The 11774-nt window shown below is 56.1% G+C and overlaps 1 protein-coding gene across 6 annotated transcripts in view; it reads right to left on the bottom strand.

The window, feature by feature from the left end:
* Positions 1–11774, bottom strand: part of RNF213 (ring finger protein 213) — a 120767-nt gene that overhangs the window by 84766 nt on the left and 24227 nt on the right. For 4 of the 6 annotated variants that reach the window (XM_053570645.1, XM_053570644.1, XM_053570646.1 and 1 more), the window contains exons 4-12: positions 11545–11688; positions 6174–6719; positions 5799–5918; positions 5067–5242; positions 4447–4605; positions 3937–4148; positions 2139–2422; positions 1300–1559; positions 8–205 (exon numbers count right to left, since the gene is read on the bottom strand). In XM_053570645.1, coding sequence (XP_053426620.1) covers positions 8–205; positions 1300–1559; positions 2139–2422; positions 3937–4148; positions 4447–4605; positions 5067–5242; positions 5799–5918; positions 6174–6719; positions 11545–11688 — 2099 coding nt within the window. The remainder of the gene's footprint in view (positions 1–7; positions 206–1299; positions 1560–2138; positions 2423–3936; positions 4149–4446; positions 4606–5066; positions 5243–5798; positions 5919–6173; positions 6720–11544; positions 11689–11774) is intronic. The other 2 variants (XM_053570647.1, XM_053570648.1) reach the window with 1 other exon arrangement.

The following is an 11774-nucleotide window of genomic DNA, read 5'->3' as shown; positions in this document are numbered from 1 at the left end:
AACTTACCTGTCCTTTGTCTTCTCCCGAAACTGCGAGAAGGAGATTCCTTCAAGGGCTGCCCAGGTGTCCTCAGGCTGAGTGCTGGAGTCCTTTCCCTTTGGGGACGGCTGCACACAGTAGTGCAGAACAGGCAGGACACCCAGCCAGTGGTACTCCTGACTGTCGATGTGCCTGCGGCACAGGTTCACCAGGTACTCACGCCACCTGAGGGGAACGAGGGCCCCACAGTGAGCTGGGGCCGCCTGGCAGGTCTGATGGCCCCAAGGAGAAGTGGCTTCCCTTGGCCCCGCCCCCAGTGCGTCTGGCCCTCCGTGGGCCCTCACTCAAGCTCCCAACGGAGGCCGGAAGGCCAAGGAGCCGAGTTACAGGGGGAGTCACGACCCTACCGTCCTGCACAGCAGAGCTGGCATCTGAATCCAGGCCACCTGGAGTGGCAAATTTAAACACACGGCAAACTTCCTGGGGTCACCAGGTGGGGTGACTCTCTAAACACACGGAGTGAGCCCTAGACAACATGTGTGCATTTCCTAAAGCCACAAAATACAGACACTCCCCACTGCCTTGCAGCCACTGGGCAGTACCTTGCCACCACTCCTCCTCTTTCAAAATGAGTGGCGTTGAGCTGGATGTCTGTAGTCTAGAAACCAAGAGTCAGATGTCTTAGTAATAATCTACCTGATGTCACTCTATTTCAAATCAACACAGCCACAGACAGACCCTGTGACCATCAGAGCTCAGAAGGGGCTAAGCAGGTCTCCCTAGCAAGCCCAAGGCCATCGCCTGGTCACTGCTGTGGGAGAGTGCCCGCACTGCTCTTACAAAGCAGGGTACTCAACAGAATGTAGATTATAATAAAATTAAAAATGCTATATGTGTGGGCGGCACCTGTGGCTCAGTTGGTAAGGCGCCGGCCCCATATACCGAGGGTGACGGGTTCAAGCCCCGCCCTGGCCAAACTGCACCAAAAAATAGCCGGGCGTTGTGGCGGGCGCCTGTGGTCCCAGCTACTCGGGAGGCTGAGGCAAGAGAATCGCTTAAGCCCAGGAGTTGGAGGTTGCTGTGAGCTGTGTGAGGCCACGGCACTCTACCGAGGGCCATAAAGTGACACCTTGTCTCTACAAAAAAAAAAAAAAATGCTGTATGTGCCACCAAGAAGGCTGGAGGACACAGTGGTGAAGATACGGGTGCTTTTATTTCTTCCTGGTAACCAGCCATTCTAGGTCAAGCACTTATTTTTGTAATCAGATAAAATCACTATAAATTGCCATTAAATCTTTTGACAAAAGAACTGACAGTACCTCTGAGACGTCCCCAGGATCTGGCTTAGGTCAGCGTGAAGGTCGCCTGGTGAACTGGCCTCCGGGACAAGCAAGTAACACAGCAGGGTCTGATCACTCTCTGACAAGGGGAGGCTGAACTTTTCCACTGAGAAAAGCACGATGAGGCCCATTCTGAGCTTGCTCCTCACTGGCTGGTCTCTAGGCAGAGAGTCCCCACTGTTTTTGCACAGAAATGGCTCCATTTGCTTTCTCAAGTATGCCCACAGGTCGATCTTCGCCTGGTCCCAGGAGAAAAGGAAGATGCATGAAGCTGGGGGCTGAGTCTGCTGGAGGGGTCTAGGGCCACCCATCAGTGTCGCCGGCCATTTGTGGCACAGCAGCTGGCTGGGGACCCCCGAGGGGCAGGGTGGGCTCTGTGGACAGCTGGGCGCCCCTTCCTCCCTGCTGCACCACTGTAAGCCTCGCAGTGTAGAGACCCCGCCGAGGGGGTACTGCCAGGGGGACACGTGATACTGAAGAGGGTTCAACTGTCACCTCCAAAGGGGCTCCAGGGCCTCAAGACCTCCTGGGTCACACGACAGCATAGGTGAAAGTGCTCCACTCTCTGTCCACTAGGCCCTGAGGCCAGGGATGACTCAGGAGTGATGCTAAGGGCTCAGATGTGCAGTCAGGAGAGGGAGGAACACGGGAGGAAGGAACACGGGTGGGGGGGCAGCCAGCGCCAGGAGGAAAGGGACAGACAGGGTGGCCTGCCCCACCCAGGCCCAGGGGTCACAGGCCCATCCAGACACCAGCAGTCAAGGGGCACGGCCTATGCAGAGGGTGGGGCCGCTGGCAACACACAGGAAGCCTGGTACCTCCTGTTCCCCGTAGGGCAGAGAGCTCCAGGGCTGTGCGTGTCCTTCGTAAATCATGGGCTTCTGCACGACAAAGAAGAACTGTTGCAGCTGGGTGAAGAAGCTGCTCAGGTTGACGGCGTCCCAGGCCTGCAGGATGCTGAAGATGCTGTCCAGCATGACGGCTGCTGCAATCTGCCTCCCCTGCACCAGCTGCTTCTTAGTCCCGTCTGTTATATAGTCCATCAATTTCTGCATTCTCCCAGGAGGCCGCATACAAATTATGTCATCGTACTGATGCCAGTCTGACAGGGACAGAAAGAACAGTATCACACCTATGGTCATCAAGGTCTCGACGCGGGCCTACAAGGCTGACCGTGACCAGCAGAAACACGGAGCAGATGCACCACTGAGGAAGAAAGGGAAGGAAAACCGAAGAACTGGGGACCGATGCCAGAGCACAGGGCCCCGCTGACCCCCACCCCCGACAGGAGACCCCAGCTCTGTGGTGCCGCATACGTGGTGAAGGAGGGCCTGAACACAAACAGGGCTCACACATGCTACATGAAACCGCCACCTGCTCGCAGCGGGCACTGTCCCAGCTCCTTAGCTGGTATGCAAGCTGCTTTGCTCTGTCCTAGAAACAGGGACACACACCCCATAAAGGACAGTCCTGGACACAGTACCCCCCATAGGGCAAGGGCTGAATTCACGGCTGAATTTAGGATTAGGTGCGAAGAGTATGCATATAGTCCCTACAATACCCAGTGAGGCCAACTTTCTATAAAGTCATTAATAAGCAAAAGAGGTCAGCAAGGTGACCAGACGCCACATGGTCACACAGAGACAAGAGAAAGTCAGTTGGAAAGTCAAGTGTCCACAGAGCCTCCCGGGGCCTGCGCCACCCTGCACCCACTGCTGTTTTCCTGGCAGGCCCAACCCCTCAGCCCCGCCCCACCCTGTAAGACTGAGACTGTTTAGCTCTGGACTCAGTCACCCCTGCCAGGCAAGCTTCTCCTGAATTTATCACGGCAGAAATTCCATATTTATTTACGGGATTATTGGATTAATGCCTATTCTCTTAATTTCTCAGAGTATGAGATCTAGCTATTAAAAATTATATTTGCAAAAGAAAGAAAAAACAACGTTCTATAAAAAGTTATCAGGACGTCTGTCTTTGTCCAAGGCAGAATCAAAGGGACTAAATCTACACTTCTCTGGGTCTTCCTAAAACAACTAAACAAATAGACAAAACAAAACAGCCGTTCTCAAGACACTGGGCACTGGACACCGGGCAATGAGGGAGAGGATAGGTCTCTACAGCTTACTTCCTTCTATCTCCAGGCCACTGTGCAGGTGGCCTGGGGCAGCACCCAACATCCCAAGCTGGAGGCAAAGCTAGCGTCCAGGTCAACCAAAACATCCAGAGTTTGCAGGTGGAGCACCCAAGAGAGGTGTGAGGAGGGCAGAGGCCATAGCTCAGGGCTCCCCGCCGACAGGGGTCAGCAGATGAGCGGTTGAACAAGAGGTGCACAGGGCACCAGGCCCCAGGAGGTGTCTGCCCCAAATGTCTGGTGACCTTGCTCGCCGGCCCCCTACTGTTGTGCCCCAGTCCAGCCCTCCCTCTGGCTTCATTTTTTCCCCTCTCCCTTCCAGTTTCCTCCTGCAAGTGAGTGGATAAATCATGGGGAGCTGAATAGAGAGGCCAACTTGTCTTTAACTGACTCCAAAGTCAAGGTGTCACTGGACACTGGGGAGCAGAGAGAACATGCAGGATGAGGTGAAGTCTGTCCCCCGCAGACCCAGCCACCACACTCACCTCCGTAGCCCAGGAGCGAGGCCTTGATGCACAGGCAGCGGTTGACGTGGTCGGCCTTCTGCGGACGCTTGTAGATGAACTCGTACTGTGAGGCGGCCTTGTCGCCCTTCTCAGCATTATAGAAGACGTACTTGTAAGGGATGGGTCTGTCCAGGTACTGCTTGGAAAGGACAGCACTGCCTTCCACAAGACAGCCATAGTCACCTAAGTCTCTGCGAATAAACAGAGTACAGCCAGTTATACAAAAATCCTACACTGGGAATGTCAGCCTCGAGTGCAGACCCAGAGAAGCACATCCACGCGGCCAAGAGGACACTTCTAGGACAGGACGTGGTTTCCAGACACAAGCCAGGAAAACAGGGCTGTGACAAAATACAGCACAGAAAGGAGTGGCCAGGGAGGTTTGACTGAAACAGGCATCCTGCAAAAGTCTAAGAATATCATCAACGTACATGACAAAAGTCATTGTTTCACTACAGGCCACAGCCTGGACACTTCCTGGGGACACACCTGGTACAGTGCAGCTCACAGACGACCCTGTTCCACTCCGGCTGCCCGAACTCCTTCCCGCCCTTGATGAATAACTTGTGGCGGTCGGGGTTGAAGGTGAAGTGCGGGGAGAGGATGGCGTGGAAGTACACCATGACGTCCTCTCCAGGGCTTGGCAGGCTGGGGACAGCCAGAAAGGAAGTGTGATTATAGCAAACTCTGCCCATCCGAGTGCACACGTGGGCGCCCAGAGGAGCCTCGTTTTGTTTTGTTTTGGTGGGTGAACACACCCTGGAATCAGGTCCACATCTCCTACTGCCTACCCCGTGGGTCCTCTCTCTGTCCCTCTAAAATGGAGGAAGAAGAAAGTGGCCAATCCCACCCCATTTCTGAAGTGCTAGAGACAGCACAAGGGAACCTGCAGGAGTCTGGGTGGCGACAGCCTCTCCCGGGCTCCCTGCAGCACTGGGACTCCTGGGACTCCGAGGAATCCGAGGAAACAGGAGGTGGACAGGTAACCCTCCTCCCCCACCCCCTCCCGGGCAGTTCTCTCTCTCCCACAGCTGAAGGCCCCAACGGGCAGCCTGGGCTTGCCAGCACCTGCCCTCAGCCTCCCAGCTCCCCGCTGGGCAACACTGCACCTCGCCTTCTCTTCCTGGGCGCCAGCTGTCCGGTTCCTTTGCTCCTTCTCCTTTTTCACAGCGGCCGCATAGCTTCTGTTGTTCCCATCTGACTTCTTCGGGTCATCCCCTTGCCCTCTCTCCTTCTCACCAGCTTTCTCACCAGTAACGACAGTCTTGTCCTTGGTTTCTACTTCCTGGAGAAGATAAGCAAGCCCTGGCCTTTTAAGGCAGCTTCCACAATGGCCCCACCCAACAGCTGATGCTTCTCACAGCGGCAGAGTGGCCACATCCCTTCCCTGCTCAGGACCTTCCAGTGCCACTGATCGCAGCCACCGAGGCTGCCTGTCTCCAGCCTCATCCACAGTCTCCCCACTGCTCACTCCTTTGGTGGTGGTGGGGGTGCAGCTTCCTTGCTGCCCTGGAACAGGCCACCATAGCCCACCCCAGGGCCTTTCCTTGAACATGTCCCAGACATCTCTGTGGCTCAACCCTCATGCCTTTCTTGGGGGGGCCTTGCCCAGCCTCGCTGGCTACCAGGACCATCTCCGGTGCCACCCCGTCCCTGCCCCACACCCCTCCGCTCGTACCATCTCTCACTGCCTGCCTGGGGTTTTGGTCTTTCTCTTCTCCAGACTGTGAGCCCCATGCAGCTGGGGCTTCACCTGCTTCATGCTGCGCCCCTCACACCTGACACATACTCGCTGGGCAGGAGGGACTACAGGTGCAGTGGGAGGAAGAAGGACAGCTCACCTGGCCGTGTCTTCTGGAGGCAGGAGTGGCTGTTAGCGGCTCTGATTTCGAAGTCTTATCTTTCATTTCCTTCCTGGACCCTTTAACCAAATCATCCAGCCCAGCTGTAGCTTTAATTGCCTAAAAGGAGTGAAGACCCCAAAGCATCAGAGCCAAGGTGACTAGATGGGCCAGAGAGACTTAAACTCACAGCTGATGGGTCTGCGTGTATCATAAGCCAAAGGACAGGGCGGGTCAGTGCCTGGTGCAGGCCCCAAAGCCCCACCCTGGGAGCAAGTCCCCGAGGACCCCCCCAGATGGGGAAGCCACATTGAAGCTGCACAAAACAGCACAGCTGTCGAGGGCGTGAGGTGCCACCACTCCCCGACTACTCACCCCAGAGGCTGGGGTCTCTGCCTGCTGCCTGGCGGTCTGCGGTTCCATCTTGGGCTCAGAGCTGTCCCCTTCTGACTCAGGGAACAGAAGCTCGGGGGCAGCATCTTTAGCCCCAGGGTGGCCTTCACAAGCCGAAGTGGTGGGACCAGCCCCTTCCTGGGGTGCCCCAGAGGGGATGGCAGAGTCCTGGTCCTTGCCTTCCACCTGGACATGGGCTGGGGGGCCGCCCTGAGCCGAGCCTCCTGACCCTGCTCCTGGTCCTCCAGCAGACTGATCCCGCAGGGTGCTGTTACCAATTTCCCCGTGCACCGGCAAGAAGGGGCTATCAACCTCCAGCGGAGCCTCGCCTGTGCCCAGGGGCTGGCTGGGCTGGCCGGTCCCACCCTGCTGAAGTTGGCTTTGGGGTAGGACTGTGTCCTGGGACTCAGGATTTGAAAGCGAATTCAGACTCTGGAGGATGGAAGGAGAGAGGGACAGGGAGTCCAGCTCTGGGGAAGCGCTCCCAGCGTTTCTCTTTTTCCTGTTCCTCCTCCTCTTCTTTTTGCTCTACACAGAAAGAAAGACACACATTTCACTTCTTGGATTACTGCTCTCCAGCCAAGGCTTCCTCCAATTTTCTCCTCAGTTTCTCAAGTACATCAAACTTAGCTCCACCAAGTCACCTCACATGTATCATATCTGCAATTTCTTCATGAGAAAGAATGACATTAAGAAATGAAGAGGATAGAACTGGGAGACCAGTGCCCACACTCTGCGGGGCACACGGCCCCACCAGAGCAGAGCTCGGCACCTGCACAGAAGGACATGTTGCCGTGTGGTGAGCACACAGCATATACGAGCTGAAGCAGGCAGAGGGGAGGCTGCACAGCAAACAAGGGCCGAGGGGCTCCTCCCCGCCCTGGGTGCACGCAGCAAGCCTCCTCCCCTCAAGAATCAGGAGTGGAACTTGTGAGAGGAGTGTGCGGGACCCCAGGCCCCAAGGAGGACTGGTGCTCGGCCTCGCCCCCAGGGACACTGCTCTGGGGCACATGCAGATCTTATGGTTACGTGCACAGGTGACTTATAAGGCCCCTGAAACCTGGCTGTGGGAGACAGGCACTGGGGTGTGACCCGTGTCCACCCTACGCTGGGGTTAAGTTGTCTGGAACCACGTGGACATGAAGCCAGAGACCAATACGTCCTCTGCGGCAGCTGGTGGGGGGACGAGGACAGATGCGACTCAGGGGCCCGTCACTGCCCCCTAGGAGCCCCTGGGCTGATGGCCAGCACCCCATGGACCGGAGGAGGCAGGGCACAGGGCTGCACAGGGCTGAGCTGGCCCGAGGGCAAGACGAGCTGGGGCAACACGCTGCCCTTTCCTGCCCAGGCCCAGGGATCCCACGTCTCTGTTATCAGAGGAAATGCACTCACTGCCCCCGTAACTCCCCCAGCCCCATGTACCCACGGCCTTCGTCCCTGCCCCCACACCCAAGGCCACCAACCCACCACACCTCTGAGAGCCCCTGTCCTGTCCCTGGGAGTAGATATCACCCCTCAGCTGGCACGTTTTGCGTATTGTGGTGCAGACAGGGAGACTCATCCACCAACATGGGCAGATTCCAAAATGGGCTAAAAGTGAGGGAAGTTCAAGTTTGAAAACACTGCTGAGGACACCAGGACAGCAGTCAAACAAGGGGACAGAAGGGGGCGGGGGCGCACGGGCAGGGCTCAGTGTCAGGGATGTGATGGGGCAGGTGGCTCTGATGGCTCTGACCCCAGACAGGCAGCAGCCCCAGTCCCTGCAGCATCTGGTGGCAGCAGAACCCAATGGGACAGGCCTGACCCAGGGCCGGATGGGTGCGGCGAAGCTGAGGGCCATTGATGGGTGTGGGAGCTCAGGCTGGGACTCAAGGCTGGTTAGCGTGGGATGCGGCTGCTGCAGGGGTCCAGGCAGGGCAGTTAAGAGAGTGGAACGGACGGGCAGGAGGCCAAGGTCAGCAGACAACACAAGTGGCACTGGGCCCAGTGTGTGGTGCTGAAGGGGAGGGGACATCGCTGAGCCAAGGCGGTCCAGGAGTCAGAACTGGGGACAGGCCAGCCACACAGACAGGGCTGGGTCCTCAGAGCTGGTGGGGTGACACCAGGCACCAAGGGCAAGGGTGAGTGGGCCACAGTGTGGGAGCTGACCACCCAGTCCTCTGGAACTCCCAGTGCCCCAGGGAGTGGCGGATCTGGGACGTGTGCTGATAACAAAGGCTGCGCAGACCAGGAACATCATCCCCCACACCTGACCAGCACTCCTTCTAGCATGCGGGCGCCCCAGCACCTGGTCTGGACTGGTCTCCTGGCAAATGTGGGGCCTTGGAGCTCCAGGCCTCTCATGTGTGAGGCTGAGCCCTCAGGCAGCCCAAGCCGGCAGGGCCTTCACCAGTACCAGCCACTCCCTCGGGAAAGCAACTGGAGGAGTCTGGGCTGAGGTCGCCACCCGAAAACAGTGTAGTTGGGACAAGCGTCAGCCTCTGAATTACAGGCTGGTCAGCTACGACGAAGACAGCTAAGAGGAGAGAAGCCCAAAACTGTCTGTAAACAGACAGAGTTAGACCAAACCTCCACTGAGGGCACCAGGCGGCCTCACTCAGCTGAGAAGACCCTAAGACAGCTGAGCCTCGGAGAGGCTCTCGCAGGGTCCCTGCCCTGCCAGCAGCCTCTTGCCCCAGGAGACGGCAGCACAGCGGCAGGGGTCCGGGGTGGGAGAACGCACCTAAGTCCCTGGCCCAGCTCACAACACACCACACTACCTGGGTGGCAATGGTGGATCCTGAGCCACCCGTATAACAGAGATAACAGGTGTCCCTACATCACAGGGCCATCATGAGGGTGGCCAGAGGGAACAAAGCATGTCAAGAGCCTCAGAAAGTCGACCAGCACATGTAGCACTCACTGTCACCACACACGGCAGGTCTTGGGCCCACCCTGGAAAGCGGTCCCCAAATCTCCTGTTCCCAGCTATGTGGTGAGAAGAGTCGGCTCTACTCCAGCTGCAGGGACAGCCCGTGGGCTTGTGTCACCACTGCCTTCCATCACCATGGCCAGTGTTGGGCTGGGGATGGGATGGCAGCCAGTAAGATTTGAGGGGAAGCTTCCTCTGTCTTCTGAGAAACCATAGAGGAGACATTCCCTGAATAGCACAGAGGTAGGGGACAGCTGAAGATGCCATCACGGGACATGTGGGAGTGGCTGGAGAAGCTAAGGAGTCAGCCGAGGTCAGAGGGAGAGATGCTGTCCAGAAGCTGGACCAAGCCTCTCTGTGCCCACCTGTTCCAGGCACCTGAACACTATTCCCTTTTCAGTATCAACTAGTCTGAGCTGGGTCTGCACTCATTTGCAACCCACAGATTCCCAGTGGCAAATATAATCAAGCCTCAAGCTAGGTTGTTTCCTTCTTAGACAAGGTGAAAGTCAAGGTAACCAATGTTCTAACAGCCCCAGCCCCAACCTCTTCTTAGAATCACACACGAAACCTGGCTGAGATAGAGCCGAGCCTCCTGGGCAGTCGGCAGGTGCACTTATGTGACGGGTGCTGAGTGAATCGCATGCCCACACTGCTGCCGTCTCTTCCGCACACTGCCTTCTACGTCCCCTCTGGTGAGCCCGTCTGTGGCACTGCAGCCTTATTTCCTTGTTTCTGTAGGAATCAGCAGAGTCACGACCCCCACGTGCTACAAGTGCCCCCCACTGCCCCTTCCAGCTTGTACCTTCACAGTCTTTGACCCAGAATCTCTGAATATTTATAAGGCAATAGTAACATTTGTAACTTTTTGGGGGGTGATATTTAGAATGTTCACATAATTTTATGAATATGCATGTATATTTTCTAGAACTTTTAGGCTGCTGTTTCACATTAAAATACATAACCAATCTGGCGTGCCCTCAGCCCTCCATATCCACAGAGCCAACCAACCACAGATGGAAAACACTTGGGTAAAAAGCAATAAAAATAAGACTTTTTAAAAATACAGTATAACAACTTTTCACAGAGCATTTACATTGAATTAGGCATTATAAGTAACCTAGAGATGATTTAAAGCACACAGGAGGATGTGTGTAGGGTGTGTGCAGATAGCACCAGCCCACGCCAGGGACCTGTATGTGCACAGACTCTGGTATCCTGGGGCTCTGGAACCAGGGCCCCTGTGTTTTCAAGTGTCAGTCTCTTTGGGGGATCTGATTTTCCCCACACGGTGAGCCTGTGGTCAGATACCACACACACAACCCATCACTGTCACATGCAGGAGCTTTAGGGCACTCCTGTCCCCACACACAAGCATTGTCACCTGTGCTCACTCCTGCCTGATGTCCCCTGCTATTCCCTGAGGAAGTGCCAGTGACCCCATCAGAATGTCTCCTGGCTATGACCCTCCCAGACATTTTTCTTCTTTCTCATAATTTATAGTTCAGGTAGACTTTAACATGTCTTTTGGTCAGCTTCCAAAAAGCCAAAACCAAAACCAAAACCCGTTTGAGCTATGCTAACTCTACCGCTGACTGGGAGCAGACGTCCTGGTAGCAGAGACCTCCTGCCTCCCCTCAGGAAAGGTCCCTCTGCACGGCTGGGTCTGCCTTCCTGCCTGTCCTTGCAGCCCCGGGCCTTGATCAGGCAAGGGGTTCCTATATTCCCGTGGCCATCGTGAACAAGCCCTCTGCCCCATCATGTTTCCTGTCTGACCAAGTGCGACAGTCATGAGCCCAAGCCTCCTCCACCCCCTCCCAGTATCAGCCTCAGGGGGCAGGTGCCTGTGAGCAAATGGAGAAAAGCGAGCACCCTCTGGAAGGGGGAAGGGGATAGACTTCACACATCTCTCTTCAGTAAGAGGCTTCCTTGCTTCCCTCACAGGCAAAAGCACTTTCACTGCAAGTACTAGTGAGTGTCACTTGATATGGTCAAAGAACCTTGTGATTCTTGGAAATGCTACAGAAAAAGTCAGAACCAGAAACCAGAGGCCAAACTGAGCACGTCTTCCATGACAGCCCAGGCGTGCTGAGCGCTGTGTGAGGCCACCTGCCTGGGCTGGCCCTGCTGCCCACAGCCCCAGCCTCTTACACTTTGCCAGGAAGAGAACTTGTGTTACCCGTGGAGCTTTGCTCAGGAGAGTTTAGCCAGATGTCCATGGAGAGAGTTTCACAAGAAATGATGTGATGGGTGAAGGGATGGTCAGGGCAGACACACACCATAAAGCTCAAAGATAACATCAGCAGAGCATCTAGCGGGGCAGAGGATGGCTTGTTCCCAGAAGCCTCCAACTGGCCGGGACCAGGGACTGGCGCATGCAGGGGCTGGACTGGCATGCAGACCCTGGGGGAGGCATTCCGTGCAGCTATTTGTGCAAACTACCTGCTCAGAGTCTGTAGAAGGTGCCTCAGTGACTTCACACGGGGCTGCATCCTCCTTTCTTCTTTTGCTGGGAACGTAATTACCAGCTTCCAGCTCATCAGACGAGTGGTCTATGGCATCTACAAAAACCTCTGATGCAACTCCCTGTTGAGACACAACCCCCTCAGACAGGGCAGGGTTACCCCGCACCTGGCTCCAGTGAGAAGGGCCGCCTCCTCGCAATGAGGCCC

Source organism: Nycticebus coucang, chromosome 18 (assembly GCF_027406575.1).
Source record: "Nycticebus coucang isolate mNycCou1 chromosome 18, mNycCou1.pri, whole genome shotgun sequence".
NCBI lineage: Eukaryota > Metazoa > Chordata > Mammalia > Primates > Lorisidae > Nycticebus > Nycticebus coucang.
This window is presented reverse-complemented; position numbering and strand designations above follow the sequence as displayed.